Here is a 25,365-nt window from a genome sequence, read left to right as displayed (position 1 = left end):
ACAGAATAAATTAGCTGCGACCGATCTCATCAGTTCGGCTTGTTGGCCGGAAATGAAGCATTAATCGACGAGCTCAAGTCAACTGTACTCGGCTCAGCTCAGTTCACAATTTGTCAGGCCGAGAGCATCTATCTATTCACCATTCATGGATTGGATGCCATCGATTGTCTCTGAGTTCTGAATGAAAATTGAAAATTTGTTCGAGGAGCACGGGGGACAGGGGCAAAAGCCCTCGAAAAAGGCCTTTGTCCAACGGGCTTGTATATAAATAGAAGTAAATTAATAACATAAGTACCTAATCCAATCAATCAAACTGGTAAATCACACAGCCAGTCTATAGAAACCAAACGCCAAAAGCCCAGCCAAAGGTAACTCAAAAACATCGGGGAACACAACAACCATGGCAACCACAACCATGACAACAACAACTGTGACTGACTGACTACAAGATAAAAACATCAACGGCAACAGCCACAACAATCACAACAACACAGCCGAACAGACGCAGTCCGTCCGTAAAGTTTTAGCTGTAACAAAAAATCGGATATGCCCATCCCTAAAAAGGCAAACAGAAACAAATATGAAAGGGAAAAGCCACATTTGTCAGAGTCTTGAATACCCTTAATATGTGTTTCAAATTATGGAGCTTATATAAGATGGCCTCAAAAACTACGAATAACTAAGGGAAGAACTATAATTGATTCTACCGTAATCTAAATTATAAAAGATGATGTGATTACAAAAGAAATCTTTAAATACATTTTAAGGCTTGTTACATCTGTTTTGGTTGATACTTTTGAAGGGTCTTTTTAGATCTCATTCAGAAAGCTGTGTTCAATATAAATAAATATTAAGAATGAAACGATCTTTATTTACTAAATCTGTGTTTGCTTGCGACGATTTTCAATGAATTCAATGAGTTTATACAAATACGAAACAACACATAAATTACTAGCTTTAAACTCGTGATTTGATACATGTACATCATAAGCAAATTTTAGATTCATTTTTTTTAAACTATTGAAAAATAAATAAAGCAATAGTATAAATGTTTATCTTAATAATTACTGGCAGGGTATCTGACCAGTAAAGTGATCTTAAAGACTAAAAAAAAAAGGGATAAGGGATACAAAATACTGTTAAATAAAATGTAATTTGAAAATAATCATATTATGAGAAGAGTAAAAGAGTTTTAATGTATTTTTTCCTTCCCTTTCTGTTTTGCTCGGTGCCGTGAGTTGCTTTCTACAGTATAGTATACTGTAGAGGCATGTTGAGTTGATGTTGATGCTGTCGCCCGGCGACATTGCGGAACCGTAGCCGACATTCAGTCTTTGGGTCTTCGGTCGTGGGTCTTTCGAACTCCCCTCGTGATCCCGCTGTCCCCAACTGACTTGTCTGTCTCCTGAGGTCCGTTTGCTTTCGTTGGGTTCTTCAGTCCAGTTTTTTGCCTGATTTGAAGCTGCTGCCTCTGCTGCTGCCTCTGCTGCTGCCTCTGCTGCTGCCTCTGCTGCTGCTGATGCTGCTGATGCTGATGCTGCTGCCTCAGATTTACACCCTCACCCCCACCCGCCGTCCAAGTCTGGCCAATCCTTTTTTTGTATTTTACTTTTTTTCACTTTTTTAGCTTAGCTTGACTTGAGTCTGGGGTCTCTCGCTGTGGCTCTTTTTATGAATATGAATGGCTTAGCACGCGCCTTTTAAGCCACCAGCTGAGATGACTTGTGGCTTTTCAATTTCTCGTTGTTGCGTTTTGCTCTTTTACTTGTCGATCCGCCGTACTGGGCCCCCTCTTGTATAAACGTCTCTCGTATTGATCATTTTATTTCCAGCACTGCGGTTTTTTCATATATTTTTTTTTGTGAATTATTGAGTACTTGACGGTCTGTGGGCCTCCGTCTGTCTGTGTTTCTGAATCAGGTCTCTCCTTGGCTTAATGACTGAGCGCAATTTCTTGACTTTTTTTCCGCTTTCTTAAGATACTTTTGTCTTAAAAAATCATCTAACGGATGAATGCACTGAAGTAGGAAGAATTAATGATGAATCTGGTCGGTAGAGTAACCACAAGTTGGCTTCTCGATCTCAGCCCTCTTGCAATTGCCTGTGACAATAAAGATTCGAGATGTGCGCCGGAAATGAGTAATCAAGATTATGCGATATTAGCAAAAATAGATTTTCGATTTCGGTTTACGAGCATTGATTGATGAGGTGAGACAGCAGCCGAGATCAAAGATTTCCCCATTTGAGTCTGAATGTTTGTTTGAAATTCGATTCATTAATGCTCATAACTCCTTCTGTATAAGTCAGTCAAATAATTTTTGGATTGCAATTAAGTGGTGAATTATCGAGCATTTCGAACAGGTGGAAATGCTATACACCATAAGCCAGCGATTTATGAAGCTTTGGTAGCTCAACTGCAACTTGTCACACACGCCATGCATTATTGGGTAGGAAAAATCGGTGAGTATCGCTTACCTGTATCGGTTTTCCATAACAGCAATTCAGAGAACCAACAGTACCGAACTGGGCCGCGAAATGAACTTAATCAAGTAATGACCGGGTTGATGAGGAGCGGCCACATTTCTTTTGCCGTTCCTCGACGGTAACATGAGTAATACAACAGATACAGATCAGTAGCTAGACAATAAAACCAAAGCCCAGACATGGCTTGGCCCATTGCCATTAAAACCGAGTCTCCGTGTCTCCGTGTCTCAGAGTCCAAGCCCTTCTAATTGGCGCGTCCAGTAAATAAAAATAAAAAGAAAAATTCCCGGCTCTCAAAGTGGGGCATAAAACTCAACATTTTATGTAATGTGTTCATTAGAGTCGATAGCCATTCCCATCTTTCTTGTCTGAATAATTGATCCAATAACACAGTGTGCCGTTGATATTTTACAATCCGGCGATAAAGTTTACTATCGCTCATCGATATTATCGCCAAATAGTTATTAATTGCGGCGTCTCCCCTACATTTTCTTCAACCCTTTTCCTTTGTCTCCTGCCCCTTTTTTATGCCCATGCGAATTACCTTAATTTCTTAATTTGCATATTATAAATCGGAATTTTTATAGATCCATATGGCAGGCAACACAAAAACGTTTTTCTGGTATTTGGTTGATCGGTGGAGATCCCCAGAAAAAAAGCAGAGTGAAATTAACGATCTATCCGGATTGAAAACCTTTAGACAAGGTCCATAAAAATGTTGGAACCATCAAAATGGTAAATGCTACACAATGAAGTTTTGGAAAGGCATCTTGACCATTTGACGATGTCTTTATTTTAATTATTGGACCAAAGTTTAGGGTATTAGCAAGGTATATTCAAAAGCATTAATGAGTCAACATGTTTCTGGAAATAAATGAATTAAATTAAATGAATAAAATTACTCTATATTGACAAATCTTTCAAATAATTGAATTATTGATAAATAGAGAGTTGAAGATAATAGAAATACAAGTCGTATCAAAAATCAACTTACACCAGCCTATTATAGTATTCCAGGGTACCATGAATACCTCATTGTCAGACATAACATTTTATTCCTCCCGCATTTCTTTCCCAAATTAGTATAGAAATTGATGTCAGTTTGATTGCGGTTTTAGGTGTAAATGGCAATTAGCGTGATGAGAGTGGAGCAACCTGGGAAGTTGGAAGGGAAGTGGTTGGGCTGTCGTCTAGGGCAACATTGTCACTAGACTTTGGGCCTGTCTTCTTGGCCTGACAGCTCGACATTAATGCCACACGCACGCCCAGCCAATCCCAATTGCCTGCTGTGGTACGAATCAAGTCCGGTTTTTGGACATCTTCTCGAATCTACGCAGAACTGTCCACTTTCGTACTTTCAGCCATAAAATCACAGAGCGATGCGCCTACAGTTGCTATCATTATTATTATTATTATTATTGAATGTTGTTCGGTGCTGGCGCATGGCATAAAGTAACCAAGTCAACGACTGATCATTAAGCTGCAAACTAAATGTTTGTCCATTCGCATTTTCCGATTCAGTTCCCGCTCATAATCTGGGATAACATTCCGTAAGCCGCTCTTATGATCCAAACCGCATAAATACGTGTTTTATATAACGCAAATTGCGGGCATAAATCAAAAGCAACAAGTGGCGGGAGGATAAAGACATTTAGAAGGAGTACGAGAGGAAGTTTTACTAACAAAGAAGTTCCGAACAAATGGCTAAAGATTTAACGTGATTGATAAAATTTGTGCACAGGTAATTTTAAACAAAAACGGTTAGGGTTGACTGACCTGAAAGGAGCTTCGAAGAGGTCAAAGTTTCGAGAATCCTGGTGTTGAATATAATGAACAAACAAGTAAATGTGGTTGTGTTTGATTAAATTGAGAGAATGAAATCTCTTCACTTGATTTCTCGATATACAATGTAGCAACGAAAATTCGGAAACACTTTACTCAGATCTTTCCCAAACAAAAAAACATAAACAAATGATGAGACTATTCATTTATGTTGAGAGCTTGGTGTCTCTGCCCTCGGAATATAAATAACCTAAATTATTGTTTTTATAGCTAAAAGATTATAATGCATTAAGTTAAACTGTGTGCAAACTGTTTAAGCAAAATGTAAAAAAAAAACACCAAAGGATAAATTATGATTTAAATCTCAGTCGCCAACCAGAAGAGCTCGGCTCCGACATACAACAAAAGCAACAAAAATTTGGAAACATTTTACTTAGATATTCCGCAAAAACGATAAGTGCCATTTAACCAATTAAATTCCGAGCACATCAAAGACCTCCCAGTCTTCCGCCTGTAGAGGAATCCTCTCATATTGGCCGACACATCGGGACGACGCCGACAGTAGCTCAAGCTCAACGAGCTGAATGCAGGTGGTAGCCCTGGGGGCCGTCAAATTACCCACGTTGGCCGGTCCACCGACGGCCCTGCTGCTAATAAAGCCGTAAAATTAAACGCCAACAGGCCTGGAAAATGGCCAGTCGATCCGATCCGGCCGAGTCGAGAGGCAGTGATAAACGCCCAGAGATGTTTTGAATTGTTTATTCGCGTGCAAATAATTGCTGCGGCCGGCCAGTTGGGGCGATTGTCTTGGCGATTGGCTGCGCATTGTAATCAGTTGGTCGGGGCCAGCTTAATAACGAGCTTCCCGTGTTGAGCGATTTGGTTTGCGGTCGAGGAGGCGTCAATTGGCCAACCTAATGAGCCGCTAATGAGAAAGCATCGCTGCAGGTCCCATCGATCAACTAGATATATAGCGCACCTGAACAAAACCTCGATCGTGTCCATTCCCAGACCAAATATATAGGGAAATCCAGTTAGGAGGGGGGCGTTTCTGAACAAAACTAATTAAAATATTTACCTAAAATGCCAGGCAAAAGGCACAAACTCAACTGGCCAGCGAAAACGAACCGAATTTTAAGACATTTAAACGAATTGCGGCCAAAACCAAATGTAAACGCCCCAAATGCGGGCAAGCACAATTTGTATCTGTGTATCTACGAGTATCTGCAGTTGTATCTGGCTCAGTGGCCCACCCGACAAGGCCATAAACGTTATTTTTTGCGCCGCTGGAGACGGCCCAAAGCTGGTAAATGAGCGAAGAAATAAAATATTAAGCACTTGTTGATTGGCTTAGGTAGAGTCGGATGGAAATGTCCACAAACTAGAATCACTGATTGAAAAAATGAGTAAGAAGAAGTAATTAATTTCCAAACGATCAATTAATAAATTACGGATATGCGCCTAACGAAGGATTTAATTTATTTATTTAATTAAGATAATTGGCGGTTTTATTTAAACTTTACGATTCCCACCTTTGCTTTTTATATGTTAAAAACAAATTATTTTCAAATCCATTTTACAGTTTATTAAAAAGTATTTAATTTTATGGAAAAAATTAGCATTTATTAGATCTGTTTAGATAACAGATAACGTTTTTTTTATAAATTTTTATATAGAAGTATTTTTTATTGACATTTTACTCGCATTGTATCCGACAAATTGGTAGCCTGGATTTATCTACCTTTCGCAAATCTAATCACATCCACATCTGGGGTGGGGCTTGCATTGCCACCCAGCGGCAAACTATTTCTTATTCGCCTCTTCGAATGTGTCCGAACTGTCAGAAATAGCGAGAATTGCAACGGTTGTCGACAACAGCAATAAACCGCAATAGAAGCCCAGAAACATTTATTTAATTAACTTGCATCAAAGTTGTTGAAGTTTATTAATAAAACATTTCAATTTTCATATTTTCCAGCAGTCAAACGCATGCTGCACACACTTTTCAACGAGTTTGGACTCTGTTATCGTGGTTTTCCCATTCGCTTCCATTGTGAAACTTGTTTTAATCCAAGTCTAGCCAATCGCTTAATTGATGCCACAGCAAAATGTTTTGGAAACAAAAGCCGAGATATGAGCAAGCAAGTGTCATAAATAAGATCCCAAACAACTCGTCGAGCTCATTAGCGGAGAGTTTGGGAAGCCGATCTTAGGAGCAGAGCTTCAAGAAGCGCCGCCGAGTGCCGAGACGACATTAGAAAAAGTCCAACTGGATCGAGTGTCCCCGTCGATCAGGTCGGGCCCCATGCCAGGGTCCATAAAACAAAATCAGTTTGAAATGAAAACATATCCATGGCTCGTTAGCATCCGATCTCAGCAGGGTGGTAGCAATGCCACAAGTGTTAGGTAGAGAGTGGTGCATGAGAAAATTTTCAAGAATTTGCAGCTGAAAAAATTGTGACAAAAATTTAAGTAGGAAAACTACTATAGTTTTATAATTGCACAGTAGGCAAAGAGCTTTACATAAAACACACACCATTTCCAAACTTTAAGGCTAGAAAATGCCTTCATCAACCAAGAAGGATAAGAGTAGGACTTTCATGGTAGGAAGCAGTGATTCAGAGACAGACAATGAGGATCTAGCCCTCATACACTTGGTACTCAGAAAGCTGACTATTAAAGATCAAACTTTGCTGCACCGTCATTTCGAAAAAATACCCGATGCTTTTAGTTCCCTTTGGCGAGATCAACACGAACGTCTGGACTTGGGACAAATGCAGTGGAAACTTCATGGATCAAACCTGCTTATGTTTCTGCAGGACATGTGCACCGAGTTTCGAAGCGTCCATTTGCGCAGTGAGCAGCTACAGGAGGAGCTGAACATCCTGGAACAGGCGGGCATTGAACGACTGGTCCACGTGACGGACTGCGAGATTTCCTGGAATCATTCGCTGAGCAATAGGAATAAAAACATACCCCAATGGCCATTTCATGCCCTACCCAAACTCTTGAGCAACTTGATTCATCTTGAGATATTTGCTTCCGTTCAGGCCTGCTTTATTGATCGTTTTAAGAAACTGGAGTCCCTAAAAATTTACGAAGAGATTTCCAGTCCAGCTTTAGAAGCTATTTTATCAAGTGACATGCCATTAATGCAATTACACTTACTAGGAAATCCCAGCCACCAACTGCTGGGAATCTCGAATTGCAAGCTGTTGAGAAATCTGTTGGTCAATCTTCAAACTTTCATATCCAATTCGAGTGATATTTTCCAACTGCCAGAGCTCTTAGTTCTAAGGCTCACTCAGCTCGAGGAACTAGAACTTAAGGCCACTGTAAAAGCCTTATCCAGAGTGATTCAACAAAAAGGCAGTCAGCTTAAAAGTTTTCAACTTAACTGCAACTTCATGGCTCATGCCAAGTATCTAACGCAGATGAAACTAAATCATTGCCTTTGCTTGGATGAGCTGGAGTTGGTTGATTGCAAATTTGAAAATCAAGACATGAGCAAGCTTTGCCTGCCCGTTTCTCAGAGCTACACTATGTTTTGCTATTGCCCCGATCTCATCGATGACCAGCTATTGGATTTTGTCAAGGCCAGTCCCAATCTTAAGGAACTAGTGCTCATCGAGTGCCCAAATCTGACGGAAGGTCTGCTTCATAATGTTGTGAAAGTGCGACGCAGTGGCAAAAAACAGACTCCCTTGTTAATAAGAGTTAAGGATTGTCAGAATATTTGGGACTCCTATAAAAGAAATGTAAGATTTTTGTTATATTTTTTGTATTGGTTTTCTAATGGTTTTTGCCTTTTAGTTGGCAAGCCTTTGGACCCGAAAACGATCTGTCGTTAAACTGGAATGCATAACCGAAGATTACGAACCTATTGACAATGTCCAGTTTATCTTTCACGAATCCCAGCATAGTCCTAACATTTTGTAAAATTACTTTACTGAAGTAAATAGATGTTTTCATCATTCTTTATAAAGCTTGATAGATATATTTACATTTATTTAATCAAACAAAGCAAATAAAATGTAATTTGTTTGCATTGATAGGAGCATTTTTAAGAAATGTAATTTTTGAACGATTTAATAACAACGTTGTTTAGTTGTTAAACTTAAAGATCCTTCGATCTTTGAAACCGAAGGATGCTTACCATATAAAAACTAAATATGTGAAAGGTATATGCCAACGTTTTTAATGAGTTAGAAAATCCAGCCGTTTTTTGATTAAAGCATCATTTCAATAATATCATATGGATTATATTAAAGACATGCATTAGTGGAACTTTAATATGGGATCATAGGATCGATCGCTAAGCCCATCCATACATTCCACATAAAGAAGCTAAGCCTGGCGTCTTGGCGGTAATTAATCTTGGGTCTATCAGGTGACATCAAACCAGTCTGTACGGACTTCTCCTCTTGCTAATTGGCCGGCTGCCATGTGGCGATTTGTCATAGTCACCGACTCCACAACGCATGCGCCACGCATGTGGCACCCGCTCCACGCCCCTCCCGCCCCTTTTGCCCCGCCACGCCCCCCTTCGATTGGCAAAAGCCACACGCAACAGCTACACGATATTCAACAACAAAATTTGTCATATGTGACGATGGCTTGGCTTTTCGCTTTTCGCTTCTCGATTTTTCCGCATTTTGTGCGTTTGGGTGCTTTGAGCTTTGAGCATTTTGTCATTGGCGACCACCGTTGCGGAATGCAAACAAATTTGTGAACATGACGCAGTTTACAGCTCCACAACTGCGACTGTCGCTGTGGCCACCCATTGTTATAATTATTGGGCGCCCATGTGCAAGTGACAATTTAGCTCTGCTTCCCTGGCTTTTTTGGCCAGGCATTTGTGCAGAAAACAGTAAACAAGCGACATGTGTTGAAAGTCGTTCGAGGACAGCTGTTTTGGTCGGACTTTACAAGGAGTTGTAACCGAAGAGTAGATATAAATTCATGGAAATTTAGTTTAACATATTTTGAAATAGGCATTAATTGAATACTGTTATCGTAACTTATACTTTCACACATATCTAAACTCTTTTTTTACTCTACGTTATATTCAAAGCAAATTTTCATAAAAATATGTTTATAAAAAAAAAACGTTTTTAAGGTTATTTTTTTATTATATTTTTTTTTTACGTTTGTTGGTTTATTTGGCATTATTAAGATACTAAAATAAAGATTTATTTTATTTATTTTATTTATTTTTCACAAAATATTTCATTTCACTTTAGTGGGTGCTGAGATAAATTGACAATCAATCCATAGCGTATCCAAAAATTCAAAAACCAACAACGTCTCCAAAGTCACTGTCATAGGGCCACGAGGGATGATCGAAATCCGAATCCCCATCGTCATCGCTTAAGAAGCCCATGTCGTGGTAGCCATGATCACTTAAATATCCCGAGTTATTGTCGGACTCATAGATCAAAGTCATCCTCGCCACGGTTGATTTGTATGATGGACTTGCACTTCACTTGGATAATCCTTTTTGGGCACTTTATCAGGATGCGCCCGGATAAAATTTGTGACTAGAAAAAAAGGTGACTAGCTTGATAGGTAACTCTCGGTTCATCTCCTTGTTGGCCATTTCCTCGTCCAGAACATTGTCTAAGAATATTTAAAGTGTTTTAAAAAAATTATATTTACATACATATATTTAATTTGATATTTGACCCAACACGCCTCTATCCTACGGATTTTACGAACATCCTCTAAAATCACAAAAGCTTTGCTTACCTTAATAACTTTTGCGACCTCTGTCTGCCCTCGGCCCTCATTCCTTCAGTCAGTGAGACTCTGAGCCCGTTTCGGAGTGGGGGAATCCGACCTGGCCAGATCCCTGAGCTCGGGCACTAATTCGTTTTCACACTTTTCATGCTTCGGACAGGTCGAAATAGCTGGCGGCGCATTGGCAGCGCCTAATTTCATACGCCAGTCTTAGATCGCGTCCCCCTCTGCCACACAGAAAGAAAAACTGATGTGCTGATAGCCAATCTTATGATTTTACCTAATATTTGAGATATATCTAGTTAAGACGTTAAAATTGTTTAAACAATAAATGTAATATTAAATAAATATTATATATAAATAAATATATTATATATATAAACAATTTTAATATTTATATTTATATATATATACATATATATACATATATATACATATATACATATATATACATTTATATATATATTTAACTTAGACTATGAATTTTATGATCAGAAAACTATTCACGGATAAAGCGATTTGGAAGAAAAGAAATGTATGTAAAATCATTGGCTTTCTGAAAACATGATCAATTTGGCATAATATTTTTCAGTGCATGTGGCACCCGTTTCAAGCCGACTAATATTTATATTTGCCCTGCATTTCTCACTCTGCCGATTGCAAGCGATTTGATAAGCAAATGGAAATGCAGTTCGCGGGAGAAAGAGAATAGAGCTTGAGGAGGTCGGGGGAGGTGGTGTTGGGGTGCGGGGTGCAGGGTGGAAGCAGGCCAGTCAGACGATGGCGGCGAAAGGTGCAAATAAATAATTTGCAGTAGCCAGGCGGCGACCACTCGACGACCCACTGTTGGCCTACCACACCACTCGCACCACTCCGATCCACTGAAAGCGACGGCCAGACAAATATTTTATTGCAAATTTGCTGATATTGGACGACAGGCGGCCACTGGAGCAGTTTGTAATGCTGCTGCGACTGTTGTCCGGCTGTTTTGCATATTAAATTTATTTTATTGAATATAGGCAAAGATTTAGTTAGATATGCGAGGATGGATTGTGGAGTTTTCGTTATTCTTCTATTGTTCACCTTTAATTTCTAAAATTTGAATGAGGATTACTATTTATTATAACATATTTGAATTAATCCTTTAAAAAATTAAAATACAACCCTGAGAAAACTTTGGCTTAAAATTTTTTATGTTTCATATAATTTATATATTTTGTTGGTGAAACAAATGTATAATGATCAACCTGTTCCGTGTAGGCTGCAATTTTTTATTTTTCTTGCCGTTCTTGTACTTTTTGGCCAAAACAAAGTATTTGGTATTTGTATTTTATTATAAAATTTCATCCTAACGCTACAAGTTTGGAACTAAGTCTACAACCCAAAAGAAAATTAACCAAGTATTAACCTTAAAACCAAACTCAAATTGCTATTGTCAAATATCCTATGTTTTTATAAACGTTTTCAGAATTTAATAGAGCAATAGCAAAATCTTAAGAGGTGCGTGTGTGTTTCCCGTACCACCCTCTCGCTGACCAGCACATGCAGTTTTCCTGCTCATTGTGGTACCCTTTCCTATGGAAACCATAGCTCCCGCCGGCGGGGTGGCGCATAATTGCCATCGGATTCGGACGCCGTGGAAGGAGGAGGCCCAGCGGGCGATGAATTATTAATTGCCGTTGATTTGCATTGAGATTTGGCCGGTTCGGGATCATTACCGGGACCGGCAATCTTGGCCCGCATATAGTGTAAACATAATAATCAACGGGCATTATATGCCGATATATGGCGAGCGGCAGAATGCGCTTTTGCAAAATGGCCGGCGGTCAGCGCGGCCCCCAATTGACACCTGAGCGGCCGAGTTGACTATTATTGCTATTATTGTGGCTGCCGCCGATGCAGTTGCAGCTGTAATTGTTATTTATGCACTTGCATTTAGCCGCGTGTAATGGCATGTGGCCACTGCCATGCCCCCTGGGATGGGCGTAACGCCAGCAATTTGCAGTGCTGCGAACGCTTACGTAACACTTCCAACGGCCTATATAATTGTGGGGCAAAGCTAGGTACAGTAATGCACAAAATTAAATTGTATTGGCCCATTAAATGCTGGAAAAAATTGTATCGCGTATTGTTTAAGAATTACTATTAATCAATAAAGCAAAAAAAAATCAAATATATGCAATTTGGCTCTTTGATTAGATTTAGATTTGTAAAATAAATTATATATTTGCTCAATAATAAACTGAATATAGTTTTTTATAAATAAGTTTTTTTTTTCTAGCAGAGTCTTGAAATTGTTTCTTCCATTTCGTTATGTCGTAATCACAACAAAACATAATTTATTAACCATCTAAATAGATTTACTCAATTTTAAAAATTTAATTTAAGTTCAGATGTAATAAAGCTCTTGCTTTTTAATTGGTTAACTTTCGGTCTTGTAGTCCTTATATATTGGAGACTAAATAGAATTTCCTTTCAAGATGGCTGCCGCGAAAAAGTGGAAAAAGAGCGAAAATCCAAAATTTAAAATTGAATAAATAAATAAATACTTTTTGCGCAGGGCACACGCGCTTAAGCGTACTTAAAAAAAGTTGCAGATGACTACTGTGCAATCACCGGAATCTCAAAGGGATAAACACAAAAAGAAGCCAAGAATAATACAGCAGCTGTCCTCCTTTGTTGTTGCACTTAAAGTCGCTAAGACGCGGTGTGTTCGCTTGTCAAAATTGCAGCGGCATTCAGGATTTTTTCTTATGTTAAGAAGCCACAAAGAGATGACGCAGTCGAAATGGCCAAATGAATTAACCCTTTTACTTTGCACACCCAGTGGCTACAACAACAACAATGGCTGACTCTGTTTTTATATGTTTCCTGACGTTCTTGTAGTTTTTGGCCAAAACAAAGATTAATCTACACCCTAAAAGAAATATTCAATTCCTAATCAAGTATTTAACTAATATTTAATATCCACGGAAAAACTAATAGCTAAAATCATATTACATTTAAATAAACTTAATGTGTATTTATCAAACAAATTATTTAATTTTGAAATATGTCATGAAAATTACATCAAAGGCTTAAAATCCAAACACCTTTTAAGGTGTTAACCAATTCAAAAATACATAAGTGTTCAGGCCTTGGGCCATTTTTAATAGGTCTTTGTCAAGTTTTAACTAAATTTTAGAGCATACCTTTATTCAATATGGAGTTTTACATTCGCAGGTAAGGTGTGCTAACATTTTGGCGCTGCACTGCCGGGTCGTGTGTACACATTTACACATTTATTTAAATGCTTACCTTACCGCTTGGCCTACCTCTCGGCACTTGAGCTGAAGCACGGTGGAGAATTGCGCGTAAATTCGTTGCGGTCTCGCGTCATCAACGTAATCGCCGTCAACAGCAGTCAACAGCATCAAACTGGCAGGCAAATGTTGCTACTGTTTCCAGACGCAGTTCGTCCGGCAACAGAAGCCACAGAAGCACCAGCAGCCAACGTGAAGTGTTTTTTTTTTTATGACGAGATGAGCCGGCCCAAGCAGCACTTTCCAACCGAGAGGACGGGGCCACAACAAAAGCGTGTCTGTCGTGTTCGGCAAAGGGAAGTATCTATACCTGAACAGAGTACATTTGTCGACCCTGTAGATAGAAAAAAATTATAATTATATATTATTATATATATTATATTCGATCTTATTAAATTTTTAGCATTACTACTGCTTTCACTATTTGCGCGCCCAGGCGACGTCCACTTTGGTGGCCAGTCTGATCTATATGCTGCACTGCCTGATTGCCATAGATGTCCTGCTGTCGAAATGTAGCGTTCACTATATCAAACACGTTGCACGCTTATGACATTTTACCCATATATATGATGCATATTAAAATAAGACGTTTAGCAATTGCGATTTGAAATGGTGTAATTGACATTTACTCCATATATTTAGCAGCTATTTATAGGGAGCATTTTTCGGAAAAGTTCGCATAGGAACCAGCATCTTCTCGATTCATCATGAAGCTCTATGTGGGAATTCTGGCTTTTCTTCTTGTGGCCTTTGTAGAAACCGAAGCCCAAACCTGGTGGGGCCCAATAGAGGACTGGAATAAACCAGGAATAAGACTTCCACGACCACAACCACCACAACCACCACAACCATCAGAACCACCACAACCATCACAACCACCACAACCATCACAACCACCACAACCTGCACAACAAAAGTAATATACTATTAGCACTTTCCAACCGAGAGGACGGGGCCACAACAAAAGCGTGTCCGTATACTATAGTGTTCGGTAAAGGGAAGTATCTATACCTGAACAGAGTACATTTTTCAACCATTTGCAGATAGAAAAAATTAAAAAAAAAAATTCTTGCAGATGTAAAATCTGTTTTAATTCGATCTGTTTTAATTCGATCTTATTAAATTTTTAGCATTACATTTAAATAGACAAATCTCTCAACCTGCGAAAAGAAAGGGAAATAATAAAAGTTGAAATTAGTATTTTCTTCACATCTTCATTTATGAAGTTATAATATCAAAATGATTTCAAACTTACAATCATAAAAAAAGATGCACATTATAAACATTCAAATACACATTTATAAATTTCAGCAATCCTAAATTGAGTTTTTGTGTACATTTGACATAACATTAAACATTAGTTTTAAGAAAACAACATTATATTTATTAAATAAAGATTCTTAAATTAGAATTAAATTACATTGTTTTAGGAACATTTTCTTTATTCTAGGAAAACTTCATTAATATTTATGATGGGCTTATTTATAGAGACCATATTCGGTTCGTTATATTAACAAAGAAAATAGTTTCATACAAGGCTTATACGAATCTTGGTCCTTGACATGCTTTCAAATTTTAAAACATAGTTGTTTTGAAATAATTGAAGTTAATTTCTAACTTGTTTCACACATCTGAAATCTGTCGCAAATACCGAGTCAGTTTTTTCTAGCTTCAAAGTGACTGTGAAAATGGGAGTCTACATATATCAAATGCGCCCGGTGCTGTTCCTTTTTTACATGATTGAAACAATGGTCAACATGTTCGTGATCCTCTTGCATCTGAAAGGATGGACTTGGATCGACAACTTAGGACACCACTTGTATCTGGTTTTCTGTTACATATTTACGGTGCTGACACTCTTTGCCTCCATAAACCTGTGCACCGGAAACCATACTTCGATCGTCGAGGAGGTAGTTCGTCCGCTTGCCGGATTCATCGTCTACACGATCTGCTCATTGATGATACTGCGCGATGCCGAGTCGGACTTCTACATTCTGTACGCCGACGAAAAGCCGGAGGATCTGATCCTACCGGAGAAGCCACTGCATCCGTACTTTCAGTATTTGCGCGCCCAGGCGACTTCCTGTTTGGTGGCCAGTCTGATCTATCTGCTGCACTGCCTCATCGCCGTGGATGTCCTGCTGTCGAACGAGGACTCGGATGACGAGCGGGAGACTTCCGACACCTCCGACGAACTTGCCGACGAGTTGGATTACGTGCCGGTGCGTCTGTACGTCCTCGGGGGAACGGTTCAGCACTGGCTGGAACAGTTCGAGTGGTTCCAGGACTTCACCACCAGTGGAATTAAAGTAATATGATCTTTTGAAACATCTAGAAGCTCGCAAAGCTCAGAAATAAAAAATCAACTAAGAGGTTATCACAGTCTTAACTATTTCGTTGGGTTATTAAACACAAACAAAAACACCTCTAAGCGACGTAAAAAAATCGTGACGATTATTTTATTATTTATATTTAGGTAGCGTGATAAGCATTTAAAAACATTTTTTCAACACCATTGTCCTCTTGTCTGTAGCTTTAATTGATTAAAAAAAGTAAAGTAAATTATTCCTAGATCCCAACATAAGTCATTAGAACACAACATGAAACAAAGACTGAAAAATTTTTAATTTTGAAAAAAACCAAAAATAAGTATATTTTGAATCATTTTTGAACGGATCATTGGAATAGTAGCAAGATGGGAATCTTTCGATGCATATTTTTACGTAGCATACCTTGTGATTGGTGTATTACTCCTTATGATCGGACCATCACAGCAAATTTGCATTTATGCGCATCAGTTTAATTGATGTTCAATCTATTGATGCCATATAAATAGAGTTGCCAAATGGAGCCTTCACTACATAATGTATAATATGTAACATTGAAACACGTTACTCATACTTCACGTTGCACGCTTACGATATTTAATCCATATATATATATGATGCATATTAAAATAAGACGTTTAGCAATTGCGATTTGAAATGGTGTAATTGACGTTTACTCCATATATTTAGCAACCATTTATAGGAAACATTTTTCGGAATTCTGGCTTTTCTTTTTGTGGCCTTTGTAGAAACCGAAGAAAAACTCTGGTGAGGCCCAATAGGAGACCTGAATAAACCGGGACAACGACTTCCACGACCACAATCACCCCCATATAATTAATATACTATTAGCATGTTAAAATAATAAAACAACCTAACGAGGTAAAAATTTCCCACTAAAAAATTTTGTGACGAAAATGGGTAAGCATTAAGCATTAAATTACATTAATACACTTTTTAAACGAGTTATTTGATTACTAGATGTTGGGTCACGCAAACGAAATATACATTAAAATCCCTGTTGTTAATTGTTCCGCGTTTTGTCACGGAATTTTTGGTTTATGCAATGTGGGGGACCCTCTCTCCATCAGTATTCTTATGACGTCAGTGGGAAGCAACAGTTACATGCTGCATCATATAAACCTCATTGTCGTCAATGTGTCAACGATAAGCAGCTGGGGCCAGAGCCATACGTATAGGAATAGTTATAGGTATAGGTATAGGTATCTGTATCTATTTGGCGGCAGTGCGCAGGTCCGGAGCTGGAGCCGGATCCGGAGCAGGAATCGATAAACAATGGGGCCGAGCGGCAGTCAAGAGCAAGGTAAAACATTGCCCTGGTACAGCTGGGTGTGGTGCTTTCATTCATAAAAAAAACTGGTGAATATAGTGTGTCCGTGGCCCTGTCCCTGAGAACGTACTCAAGACTATTTTTAACGCAGACCAGGGGCTGCCGGCCGGATGTCAAAACTTTATTCCTTCTGCTCCCCATAAACTATGCCCCATCGTTTTGGCGATGCCTGCAGTTGAAGATTTTGTGAACTGTTTTGAGCTGATAGTTCGAGCAGTATTGTTAGCTACAGGGGAACTACACATTTATTGGCCTACTTTTTGGAGTTATGATATTACTATTAAACTATAAACTTTTTTATATTTATTTTACTTATATCGACTTTCAAGGCGACTTTTTTGCTTCAAAATTTAATTATAAATTTATTTTGCGATGTAAGCATTGAGTGGCTTGGTTTCAGTTTTAAAGATCAAATAAAAAAAAAATCAAATTTTTGCAAAATGAAAGAGAAAGGAATTTGAGTTATAAAGTAAAGATTCCGATTCTTTCGTCTGACCAAAATAATAATATCAGACTTTTGTTAAAATTACAGTGTTAAATAACGTCCAACATATTGCTCAAATTTCAGACTTTTCTTAAAAAAATGCTGGAATACAAAACCGAAATCAATGGAATCAATTCCCAATGGAGCTTGCTTTAAATGCAATGCCCAAGAAGGAGAAATAAATCTTCAGAACTTTTGTTCAACAAGAAGGAAAAACGTATTTTCGCCCACGCTGAAAGCGAATGGGAAATGAATATAAATGCGAAGGGAAAATCGATAAGGACGCCATGCTTGAGGAGCGTTGTGTCCTTGAAATCAAAAAGGGAAAGAGCCATTCATGAAATAAGCCGAACTTTTCATGAATGAAAATGGCCAGCGAGAAGTCGGGACAAACGCTTCGGAATTTGGTGAGTGTGCGCCGGTTATATCGAGTATATTTCGGTGGTTTTGTTCTGCGGCTGACTTCGAAAACTTCCCCTTTTCAGGGCACTGACGCAACCACAATTCGCTGTTCCAAGGTCAGCGTAAAATTTCATTCATAAAACTTATACACCCCGTGGCGTACATATATATACATATATATATATATATATATATATATATATCCATGGCGCGTGTAAGTTCTCAGCGGGGTGGTGAATGGGGTGGTTGGGATTGGGAGCCTCGAATTTGCTGCGGATGTGGGCTAAACGAGCACTCCATTTGCTGCTTGTTGATTTTTCTACGCGTGCAAACACAAACAAAGCGGGAAACCTTTTCATTCATGAAATCAACTGGGGGCTACCAAACTCCGGCCCCTTTAATCGCTTTCCCGCACCCCTACCCCAAACAAAACGCTTGGGCCCAAAAACAATTTCATGTGAAGCTGAAAGCCATTTTTGCCACTATGAATTTGCAGTAAACTTAGTGATATAAACTTGGATTGGTTTCAGACTATAAATGGTAAAGGTTATGGGGTAATTTATAAACATAATATACATATATAATCTATACATATATACATATATAATCATCATGTATACCCACTTACTACTATAATTACATACAATTTCAGGGCTCAATTTAGGACGATGACATGACTTTTGGTGGCCGTGGATGTTTCCATTTCGTCATTCTGCTCCGGAAGAGCCCTCTTCCTTATGTCCACCACTCGACGTCGAATCTTTTGCTCGTCCAGCAGACAACCCGGCATTGCCTTAACGATCGGCTGGGAAATCAGCACCAAATTGGATTTATTCAGCAGCCTCCGACACAGGAACTTCAGGGGCTCGTCAAGATTCCAAGCGGCTCGTGCGGAAATTTCACAGTAGTCAATGCTACGGTGACGACGATACAGCAACTTCTGTGGCATTGGCTTCAAATCCGCCTTATTACCGCAAATTACCACCGAAATTTGAAGGTCACATATATCGTCCACCTCGCGGAGCCATTGCACCACGCTCGCCGCCGAGGATTCGGCGCTCAGGTCGAACATCACGATGGCGCACTTGGCATGGAAATAGTATCCATTCTGGAGACCACCATGCCTGGCATCGCCGGCCACGTCCCAAAGCTCCAGGGCCACCGCTTGGTAGTCCGCCTGCAGCAGGACCGTGTGGACGAGGAGACCCCTGGTGGGCACATGCTGCTCAGTGAACTTTCCGGTGGCATGGCGACGCAGGAACGTGGACTTGCCTACGCCAGAATCACCCAGCAACAGGCACTTGTACGTCTGATTTCTGGGCCGGCTGGGACTAAGTTCCATTAGGGTGTTAAATTTTTAACAATATTATAAAAGGGTTTTGTTAAATCAATAATTTAAAAGTAGCTAAAAGTGTGTGTGAAGTAAACAAATATGTTACATTTGATAGGTCTCAAAGGTTTGATTTAACACTAGATCACATACTCCCAAACTACATTCTTTTATTGCTTTAAAACTAAGACAGAAGAATAAAGGGACGGAAGGCTATATCAACTCTCTATTGATGCAGATGAAAAATATACAAAGGCTCGAGAAATTTGACTGAAGATAAAATAGCCTATGCAATGATATAAAAATTATATAATGTGTAACAAAAAAGCCTTTTTGTTCCATATCTATGGAAAAGGTAGTTTTGAATTTATATATTGCCGTTATGTGGCTCAGTGCGAAATATATGATATACAACGATGAATAGTGTTTTTCATTGATTAACAATTTAAAATCCACATTGTTTCCTCAATAAACATAATAGTTTAATAAATTTAGAACTCTACAGTTTCATTCCATTTAGCTTTTCACCTCTTAACAGTAAACAATTTTGTAGACAAAATCTTCAATATTTTATTCCTTAAAGTGCTCAATAACAGCCAAAATGGTAGGTTTAATTCTGAATCCTCAAAAACTTGTTTATCAAGTTAGGGCACACCATGTAAAGGATTTTGAGGTACAGTTTGATATTCTAGAGAGAACATATTTTGAGCTAAAACTTAAAATACATTTTAAATCCTTGTTTACTTAAATTTACCGAGGAGCAACTAAGCGATACACAAAAGATTATAGACGCAACTACGTACAAGGTAAAATCAAATATTAAATTAAATTAGCATCAATTTATGGCTACAGCTGTGTCGTTTGGTTGCCGCCCGCGAGTCCGGAAGTTGCTCCCTTCTCCACCAGACTGGGAATGCCTGGCTCCGACTCGGATCGCTTGTGCGTTCGCTTGGGCAGCCGCTGAGTCGTCTGCTTGGCCTTGAGGCTCGCCTCTCCGCCAGCGGAATCGTTTAGCAGCATCAGATCCGGCTGGCTGCGCACCAGGTCCTGCTCCTGGTAAACCTCCTGGATGGATGGGCCCGGATTGGTGTTGGTCACCTGCTCGTTGAGGCAAACATCATCTAAGTCCACATCACTATTCGAAAAGAGAGCTGTGGCACCCAGTTCCAGGGAGTTGGTAACATCGAGCTCCTGCTCACTGACCGCTTTCTTTGGCGTGGACGTGGAGGCGATTGAGGCCCGCGAGAAATTGTGACTCACATCGAGATTGACGGCACTGGGCGGTGTCACCAATGTGGTCACTTGTGCTGGCTTCGAGCCAATGCTATTGTTATTATTATTATTGTGAGACGCTCCGCCCATCGAAGACGTCGAGACAGGGGCAGCTGCTCCTATAACAGGCACATTGGTCATGCTACTCGGCGTTGAACTATTCCGCTCTGTTTGGTGCTCCTTCATCAGTTTGCAGGCCTTGCCAAGCGCACAGATGGTCAAGCAGATTCGCAGGCCCATGGCAAACAGATAGGCCAGCAGAAAGAGTAGCCAGGCGGCAAGGTTTTCGAATGAAACCGCCGTGTAGATTGCTTTTATCAAGACTACCGCCAGGGGGAATGGTATAAAGCCCATGCGGCGGGCCACTAAATCCGAGTGATCCGAAAAAGCGTGCTTCTGTCGTGTCTGGGTCATATCGTAGGCCAGACTGGTCGTGTACTCCCTATAGATGCTCTCCGGCAGCTCATTGAATCTCGTGATAAACGCATGCTTCACCCAATCAATTAAGATTTCAGTAAATAGCACGGCAAAACAGTCGGGCAGCATCACACAGAACTGGGTGATGCTCCAGTCGAACTCCTTCATAGTCTGGATCACCACAATGAACAGCAGCACGGATAGGTGGAAGCGCTCCCGCACATCGCTGCAGGTAAGCTGGAAGAGGTTGTTCTTGTCGAACTTCTTAAACACGGATCCCTTGAGCTCAACGAAGTTGTTTGATATCATTATGGTCAGCAGGCCCTTGTTGTTGGAGTTCACTGCGACATTCAAACAGGTGGCCTAAAAGAGAAACTCATCCATTAGTATTAATAGTTCAAATACGGAACTAGGGTCTTTTCTAATACCAACCTGGAACATGATCAGTCCGCTATGCAAAAACACATAGATTAGCGTGAAGAGAACGTGTGTGAGGACTCCAAAGTGTTCCCGCTTAGAATTCTTCGGTTCGGTGGCCGTCCAGAATAGAGCATCGATGGTATCCTGACCAAAAGCGGACAGCAGCCTATCGCCTACCTCCAGCATGTTATAGAATATGTACAGCTTGATGATTGACTGCGACTTTATGATGTGGTACACTCGATTCGTATCCACCAGGAGCATTATAAGCGTAACCGACATCCAGATGACACCCTTGAGCAAATCGCAGATTTCCGCTGGCGACAATAGGCGTTGTCCAGTGCTGCGAAGGCGAAAAATCCGCGCAAAAGTCCGGGAAACCAAGGCCCAAATGGCCATTAGAAATCGGACGGGCAGAAAGGTGTGAATGTAGAGGAAGGAGTCGGCACACTGCATGATCCCGTACACCATGAACCGCTCCAGATCCCGTGGTATGCGCATAAAGCTGTAAATCTTCTGCCGCCGCGCCGAATAGCGTTCCTCATCGTGCTCCAGCATATAGCCGCGAGTCATCTCCACCTTGAAAAAGTCGTAGAATGTGTTGGTGCAGGTCTCTGTGGGTCCTAAAATGGGTAATAAAAAAGTTTTAAATGAAAACTTTGTTTTTAAATTTCCAAACAAATAAATAAATGTACTTTGCTTAAATTAAAGTAATCGAAAATATTTCAGGCTAATATATCTATGTTTTTTATGCTATGTATAAAAAAATCTTAATCTATAATGCATTTTTTTAGAAATATGTTGTATCTATATATCAAACAGCAATCCAAAATCAGGGACTTTCAAGATTTGTAGCAAAACAAAATATAATAAAAGTGTTATCTGTTGCTTAAATAGTAATCCAAGGATTGAGTATATTTAAACTATATCGTTCGCTAAAGAAATTCCATGTTTACCGCTCTGCGTCGCAGTCGGCGTCGCTGCAACGTCATCCTGGGCAAGCGCCTTCTGTTTAATCTCCTCCTGGTGAAGATGCAGCTCCTCCACTCGACTGCCGGTAACGTCGCCGCGGAAGCGCAGCTGCCGCTTGCCGCCTGCAGAATTGAGTGAGGTGTTCATTAAGTACGATTTGTGGAATCCATAAAAATAATAATAACAACGGGCCGTAAAATGTCTTTGCGAAGCAGCAGTAATTTAGAAATGTACTAACGCGTGGCGGATATACCAAAAGGTAAACACTGTATATATCGAATTCACTAATATTATATATATCGATACTATCGTAATCACTTTACCCTGCACAAACAATAACAATTATAATAAAATTTGCATATTGCAGAGACATTTTAAAATATATTTTAAATATAAACCATTTGCGCTGAGTACATATACATTTTTATATTCATTTATTTCGTTGAATAGCAACTATCGAATAGGATCACAGTTTCTGGCAAATGATAGATACTGCAAGTGAACTGGTCACAGCAAGCGAGGGCAAGCGAAATACCAGCATATTTATCGAAAAATAAATCGTTGGACTGCCGCCACTAAATAAAAGCGTAGAAAATATTTCATTAGTTTATAGCCGAAAATATGACCGCATCCGTGGAACTTAGCTCGTATCGCGATCAGCACTTCAAGGTGAGTATATCCCTGGGCCAGTCCACCAAATCCTAACAATATAACCCAATTTCAGGGCTCTCGGTCGGAGCAAGAAAGATCGCTCCGCGACTCGTGTACACTGTATGTGGGAAATCTGAGCTTCTACACGACTGAGGAGCAGATCCACGAACTATTCTCGCGATGCGGCGATGTCCGGGTAATAGTAATGGGTTTGGACAAGTACAAGAAAACGCCCTGTGGCTTCTGTTTTGTGGAATACTACATAAGGTCCGAGGCGGAGTCGGCCATGAGGTGAGCCAATTCCTCCAGAGGAAAAGCCACATTGTTTTCGGAACTTTTAGTTTTTAAGATCTGGGGCAGTACCTAGGAGTATTTTGTAAGCCCCAAGCAAATTACATATTTTACTAGACTAATCTCATACTAGTTATTGCAGTCATTTCCATTAAACGACTACAACAACTTATTTCACATTGAGCAATATTATTATTCCATGGAAAGACATGTCATGTTAATTTAATCTATATAAATCGACAACATTTCAAGTTTCTTGTCTACGAAATACGAAGAAAAAAAAGTGGTTCCTTTTGATCTTTCTCAAGACACGTCAAAGTTTCTGTCTTGTTTTTAAAATTCTACAAATAAATAAACATGAACATTATAATATTAAGTAGCTATTAAACTGTAAAAAAATGGCGGGAAAACGGACTTGTATTATTGTATTAAATTAAAATACTCTGCCAGAGTGCAACAAAATGCACCCCAAACTATTTAATATTTATATTAAAAGTCGAGCTTGAAGATTTGCGACCTTCTAATGTATTTATTTTCCTTGCTCCCCCCAATAGATTTGTGAATGGCACCCGCTTAGATGATCGACTGATTCGAGTGGACTGGGACGCCGGTTTCATTGAGGGCAGGCAATATGGACGCGGCAAAACCGGCGGCCAGGTGCGTGATGAGTATCGCACGGATTACGACGCCGGACGAGGCGGCTATGGCAAACTGTTGTCGCAGAAGATCGCCCCCAATACCGACAACCGCTAACTCTAAGATAAGATTAAAGACTAAGCCCAAAATTAGATATTAAAGCAAACAACTAGACATAACATCTCTAATCTCATATATTGTACGTGCTACATAGTTCGTTTGAAGACGTTATTGATATAATTGCGGCCTTGCATTACTATATGAGTTTCTAGCGTTTTTGGGAGACTGGAATCCATTTACTTCTTGCCAATATTGTTGGCCAGCGAGCAGCTGAGACCGGTGCCATCGGGCTCGACATTCAACTCGGTCACCTTGCCGTTCTCGACGACAAGGGAGTAGCGCTTAGAGCGCACGCCACCAAGTGGTGGCAAATCGATGGTCACATCCAGGGCCTTGGTGAACCCACCAGCAGGGTCGGCCAGGAGGCGCACTTTTCCAGCGGCTCCGTGCTCCTTGCCCCAGGCGGACATCACAAAGGGGTCGTTTACCGAAACGCAGACGATCTCGTCCACGCCCTGCTTGGACTTTAGTTCGTCGGCGGAGCTCACATAGCCGGGCAAATGGGTCTGCGGGTTAGGAAAATTTAATATTCAGTTTTGTTAAGTGCTGAAGAAACTACAATTTTTTGGAAGGAAAAGATCAATTTAGCCAAACTTCTTAAAGTGGTATTGAAACTTGACAGTTATTTTTGGAATTTATAAAAAAATGTATAGTTTTTTTAATGACTAACTAGATTTTAGTACCTTGAGAGTAATTTTAATGAATTAAGTTGAAATCGGCAAGTAAAACGTTGTGATTGATACATTTGTATTATATATTTTGTTTGTCCGCTTTTAAACATGGCTTACATTTCAATTTGAAAGACATATGTTTCTGAATCAAACCGATATGTGTTCTTATGAAATTGATATTATATCATAAACATTTTTTCCTGTGCAGAAATTGTTGTGGGGAAAGTATTTGTATTACGTACCTTAGAACAGCCGGGGGTAAATGCGCCAGGTACGCCGAATATGATTACTTTCTTGCCGTTTACCAGATCACCTGTGTTGATCTTATTGGCTGGCGAATCCTCAAAGAGATCCACTGTGGGCAGGGTGTCTCCTACCTAGAATTCCCAAAAACACACATTTAGAAAAAAAGAGCGTGCGGTAACCTTGAAGCGTTGCAATTTCTCACTAGCCGCAATCAATATTTATGCAGTTCGCCCCACCGGCTTATGTAATGGGCCCTTCGCCAGCACAAAACTGGTGGTTTTCCGGTAACCCCCACTTACTTTCACCATTGCTGGAACTGTTCTGGTAAAAGATCGCAGCGAAGTAATTTGTTGGGGCAGCGAGGAGTTCACAACTCGTCCAAGGAATTTGCACGACAGCAGACGCATTTCTCCTCTCTTCTTCTCACACACACAAACACACACACACAATTAAAAACTGCACCTGGGG

General features: G+C 39.9%; 6 protein-coding genes across 7 annotated transcripts; 3 read left to right on the top strand and 3 right to left on the bottom strand.

The window, feature by feature from the left end:
* Nucleotides 1-6,782: 6,782 nt before the first annotated feature.
* On the top strand, nucleotides 6,783-8,269 carry LOC128257456 (uncharacterized). The gene is made up of 2 exons (XM_052988477.1): nucleotides 6,783-8,024; nucleotides 8,080-8,269. The coding sequence occupies exons 1-2, from the start codon at nucleotides 6,828-6,830 to the stop codon at nucleotides 8,203-8,205; spliced, it is 1,323 nt and encodes a 440-aa protein (XP_052844437.1). The 5' UTR covers nucleotides 6,783-6,827; the 3' UTR covers nucleotides 8,206-8,269.
* Nucleotides 8,270-9,557: 1,288 nt separating this feature from the next.
* LOC128264044 (GTP-binding nuclear protein Ran-like) lies at nucleotides 9,558-19,478 on the bottom strand. The gene is made up of 3 exons (XM_052999342.1): nucleotides 18,500-19,478; nucleotides 10,015-10,285; nucleotides 9,558-9,885 (listed from the first exon to the last, which is right to left on the bottom strand). Exon 1 carries the CDS (start codon nucleotides 19,211-19,213, stop codon nucleotides 18,527-18,529), a length of 687 nt encoding a protein of 228 aa, XP_052855302.1. The 5' UTR covers nucleotides 19,214-19,478; the 3' UTR covers nucleotides 9,558-9,885; nucleotides 10,015-10,285; nucleotides 18,500-18,526.
* On the top strand, nucleotides 14,801-15,717 carry LOC128264048 (uncharacterized). The gene has a single exon (XM_052999347.1). The coding sequence runs from the start codon at nucleotides 14,996-14,998 to the stop codon at nucleotides 15,623-15,625; it is 630 nt and encodes a 209-aa protein (XP_052855307.1). The 5' UTR covers nucleotides 14,801-14,995; the 3' UTR covers nucleotides 15,626-15,717.
* A 268-nt stretch (nucleotides 19,479-19,746) lies between the features above and the next one.
* LOC128264037 (protein TAPT1 homolog) lies at nucleotides 19,747-22,519 on the bottom strand. 2 transcript variants are annotated; one of them, XM_052999337.1, is made up of 3 exons: nucleotides 22,267-22,519; nucleotides 21,323-21,933; nucleotides 19,747-21,253 (listed from the first exon to the last, which is right to left on the bottom strand). In XM_052999337.1, exons 1-3 carry the CDS (start codon nucleotides 22,427-22,429, stop codon nucleotides 20,048-20,050), a joined length of 1,980 nt encoding a protein of 659 aa, XP_052855297.1. In that variant the 5' UTR covers nucleotides 22,430-22,519; the 3' UTR covers nucleotides 19,747-20,047. The 2 variants fall into 2 exon arrangements, with proteins under 2 accessions (XP_052855297.1, XP_052855301.1); XM_052999341.1 differs by having other exon boundaries at nucleotides 21,323-21,924.
* Nucleotides 22,520-22,822: 303 nt separating this feature from the next.
* LOC128265707 (nuclear cap-binding protein subunit 2) lies at nucleotides 22,823-24,039 on the top strand. Its single transcript, XM_053001908.1, has 3 exons — nucleotides 22,823-22,951; nucleotides 23,007-23,224; nucleotides 23,779-24,039. Exons 1-3 carry the CDS (start codon nucleotides 22,904-22,906, stop codon nucleotides 23,975-23,977), a joined length of 465 nt encoding a protein of 154 aa, XP_052857868.1. The 5' UTR covers nucleotides 22,823-22,903; the 3' UTR covers nucleotides 23,978-24,039.
* On the bottom strand, nucleotides 24,037-25,354 carry LOC128265699 (peroxiredoxin-5, mitochondrial). The gene is made up of 3 exons (XM_053001895.1): nucleotides 25,197-25,354; nucleotides 24,894-25,028; nucleotides 24,037-24,486 (listed from the first exon to the last, which is right to left on the bottom strand). The coding sequence occupies exons 1-3, from the start codon at nucleotides 25,302-25,304 to the stop codon at nucleotides 24,157-24,159; spliced, it is 573 nt and encodes a 190-aa protein (XP_052857855.1). The 5' UTR covers nucleotides 25,305-25,354; the 3' UTR covers nucleotides 24,037-24,156.
* Between the last annotated feature and the right edge of the window lie 11 nt (nucleotides 25,355-25,365).

Source organism: Drosophila gunungcola, chromosome 3R (assembly GCF_025200985.1).
Source record: "Drosophila gunungcola strain Sukarami chromosome 3R, Dgunungcola_SK_2, whole genome shotgun sequence".
In the NCBI taxonomy this organism is placed as follows: Eukaryota; Metazoa; Arthropoda; class Insecta; order Diptera; family Drosophilidae; genus Drosophila; species Drosophila gunungcola.
The sequence above is the reverse complement of the archived record's forward strand: the minus strand, read 5'-3'. Positions and strand labels throughout refer to the sequence as shown.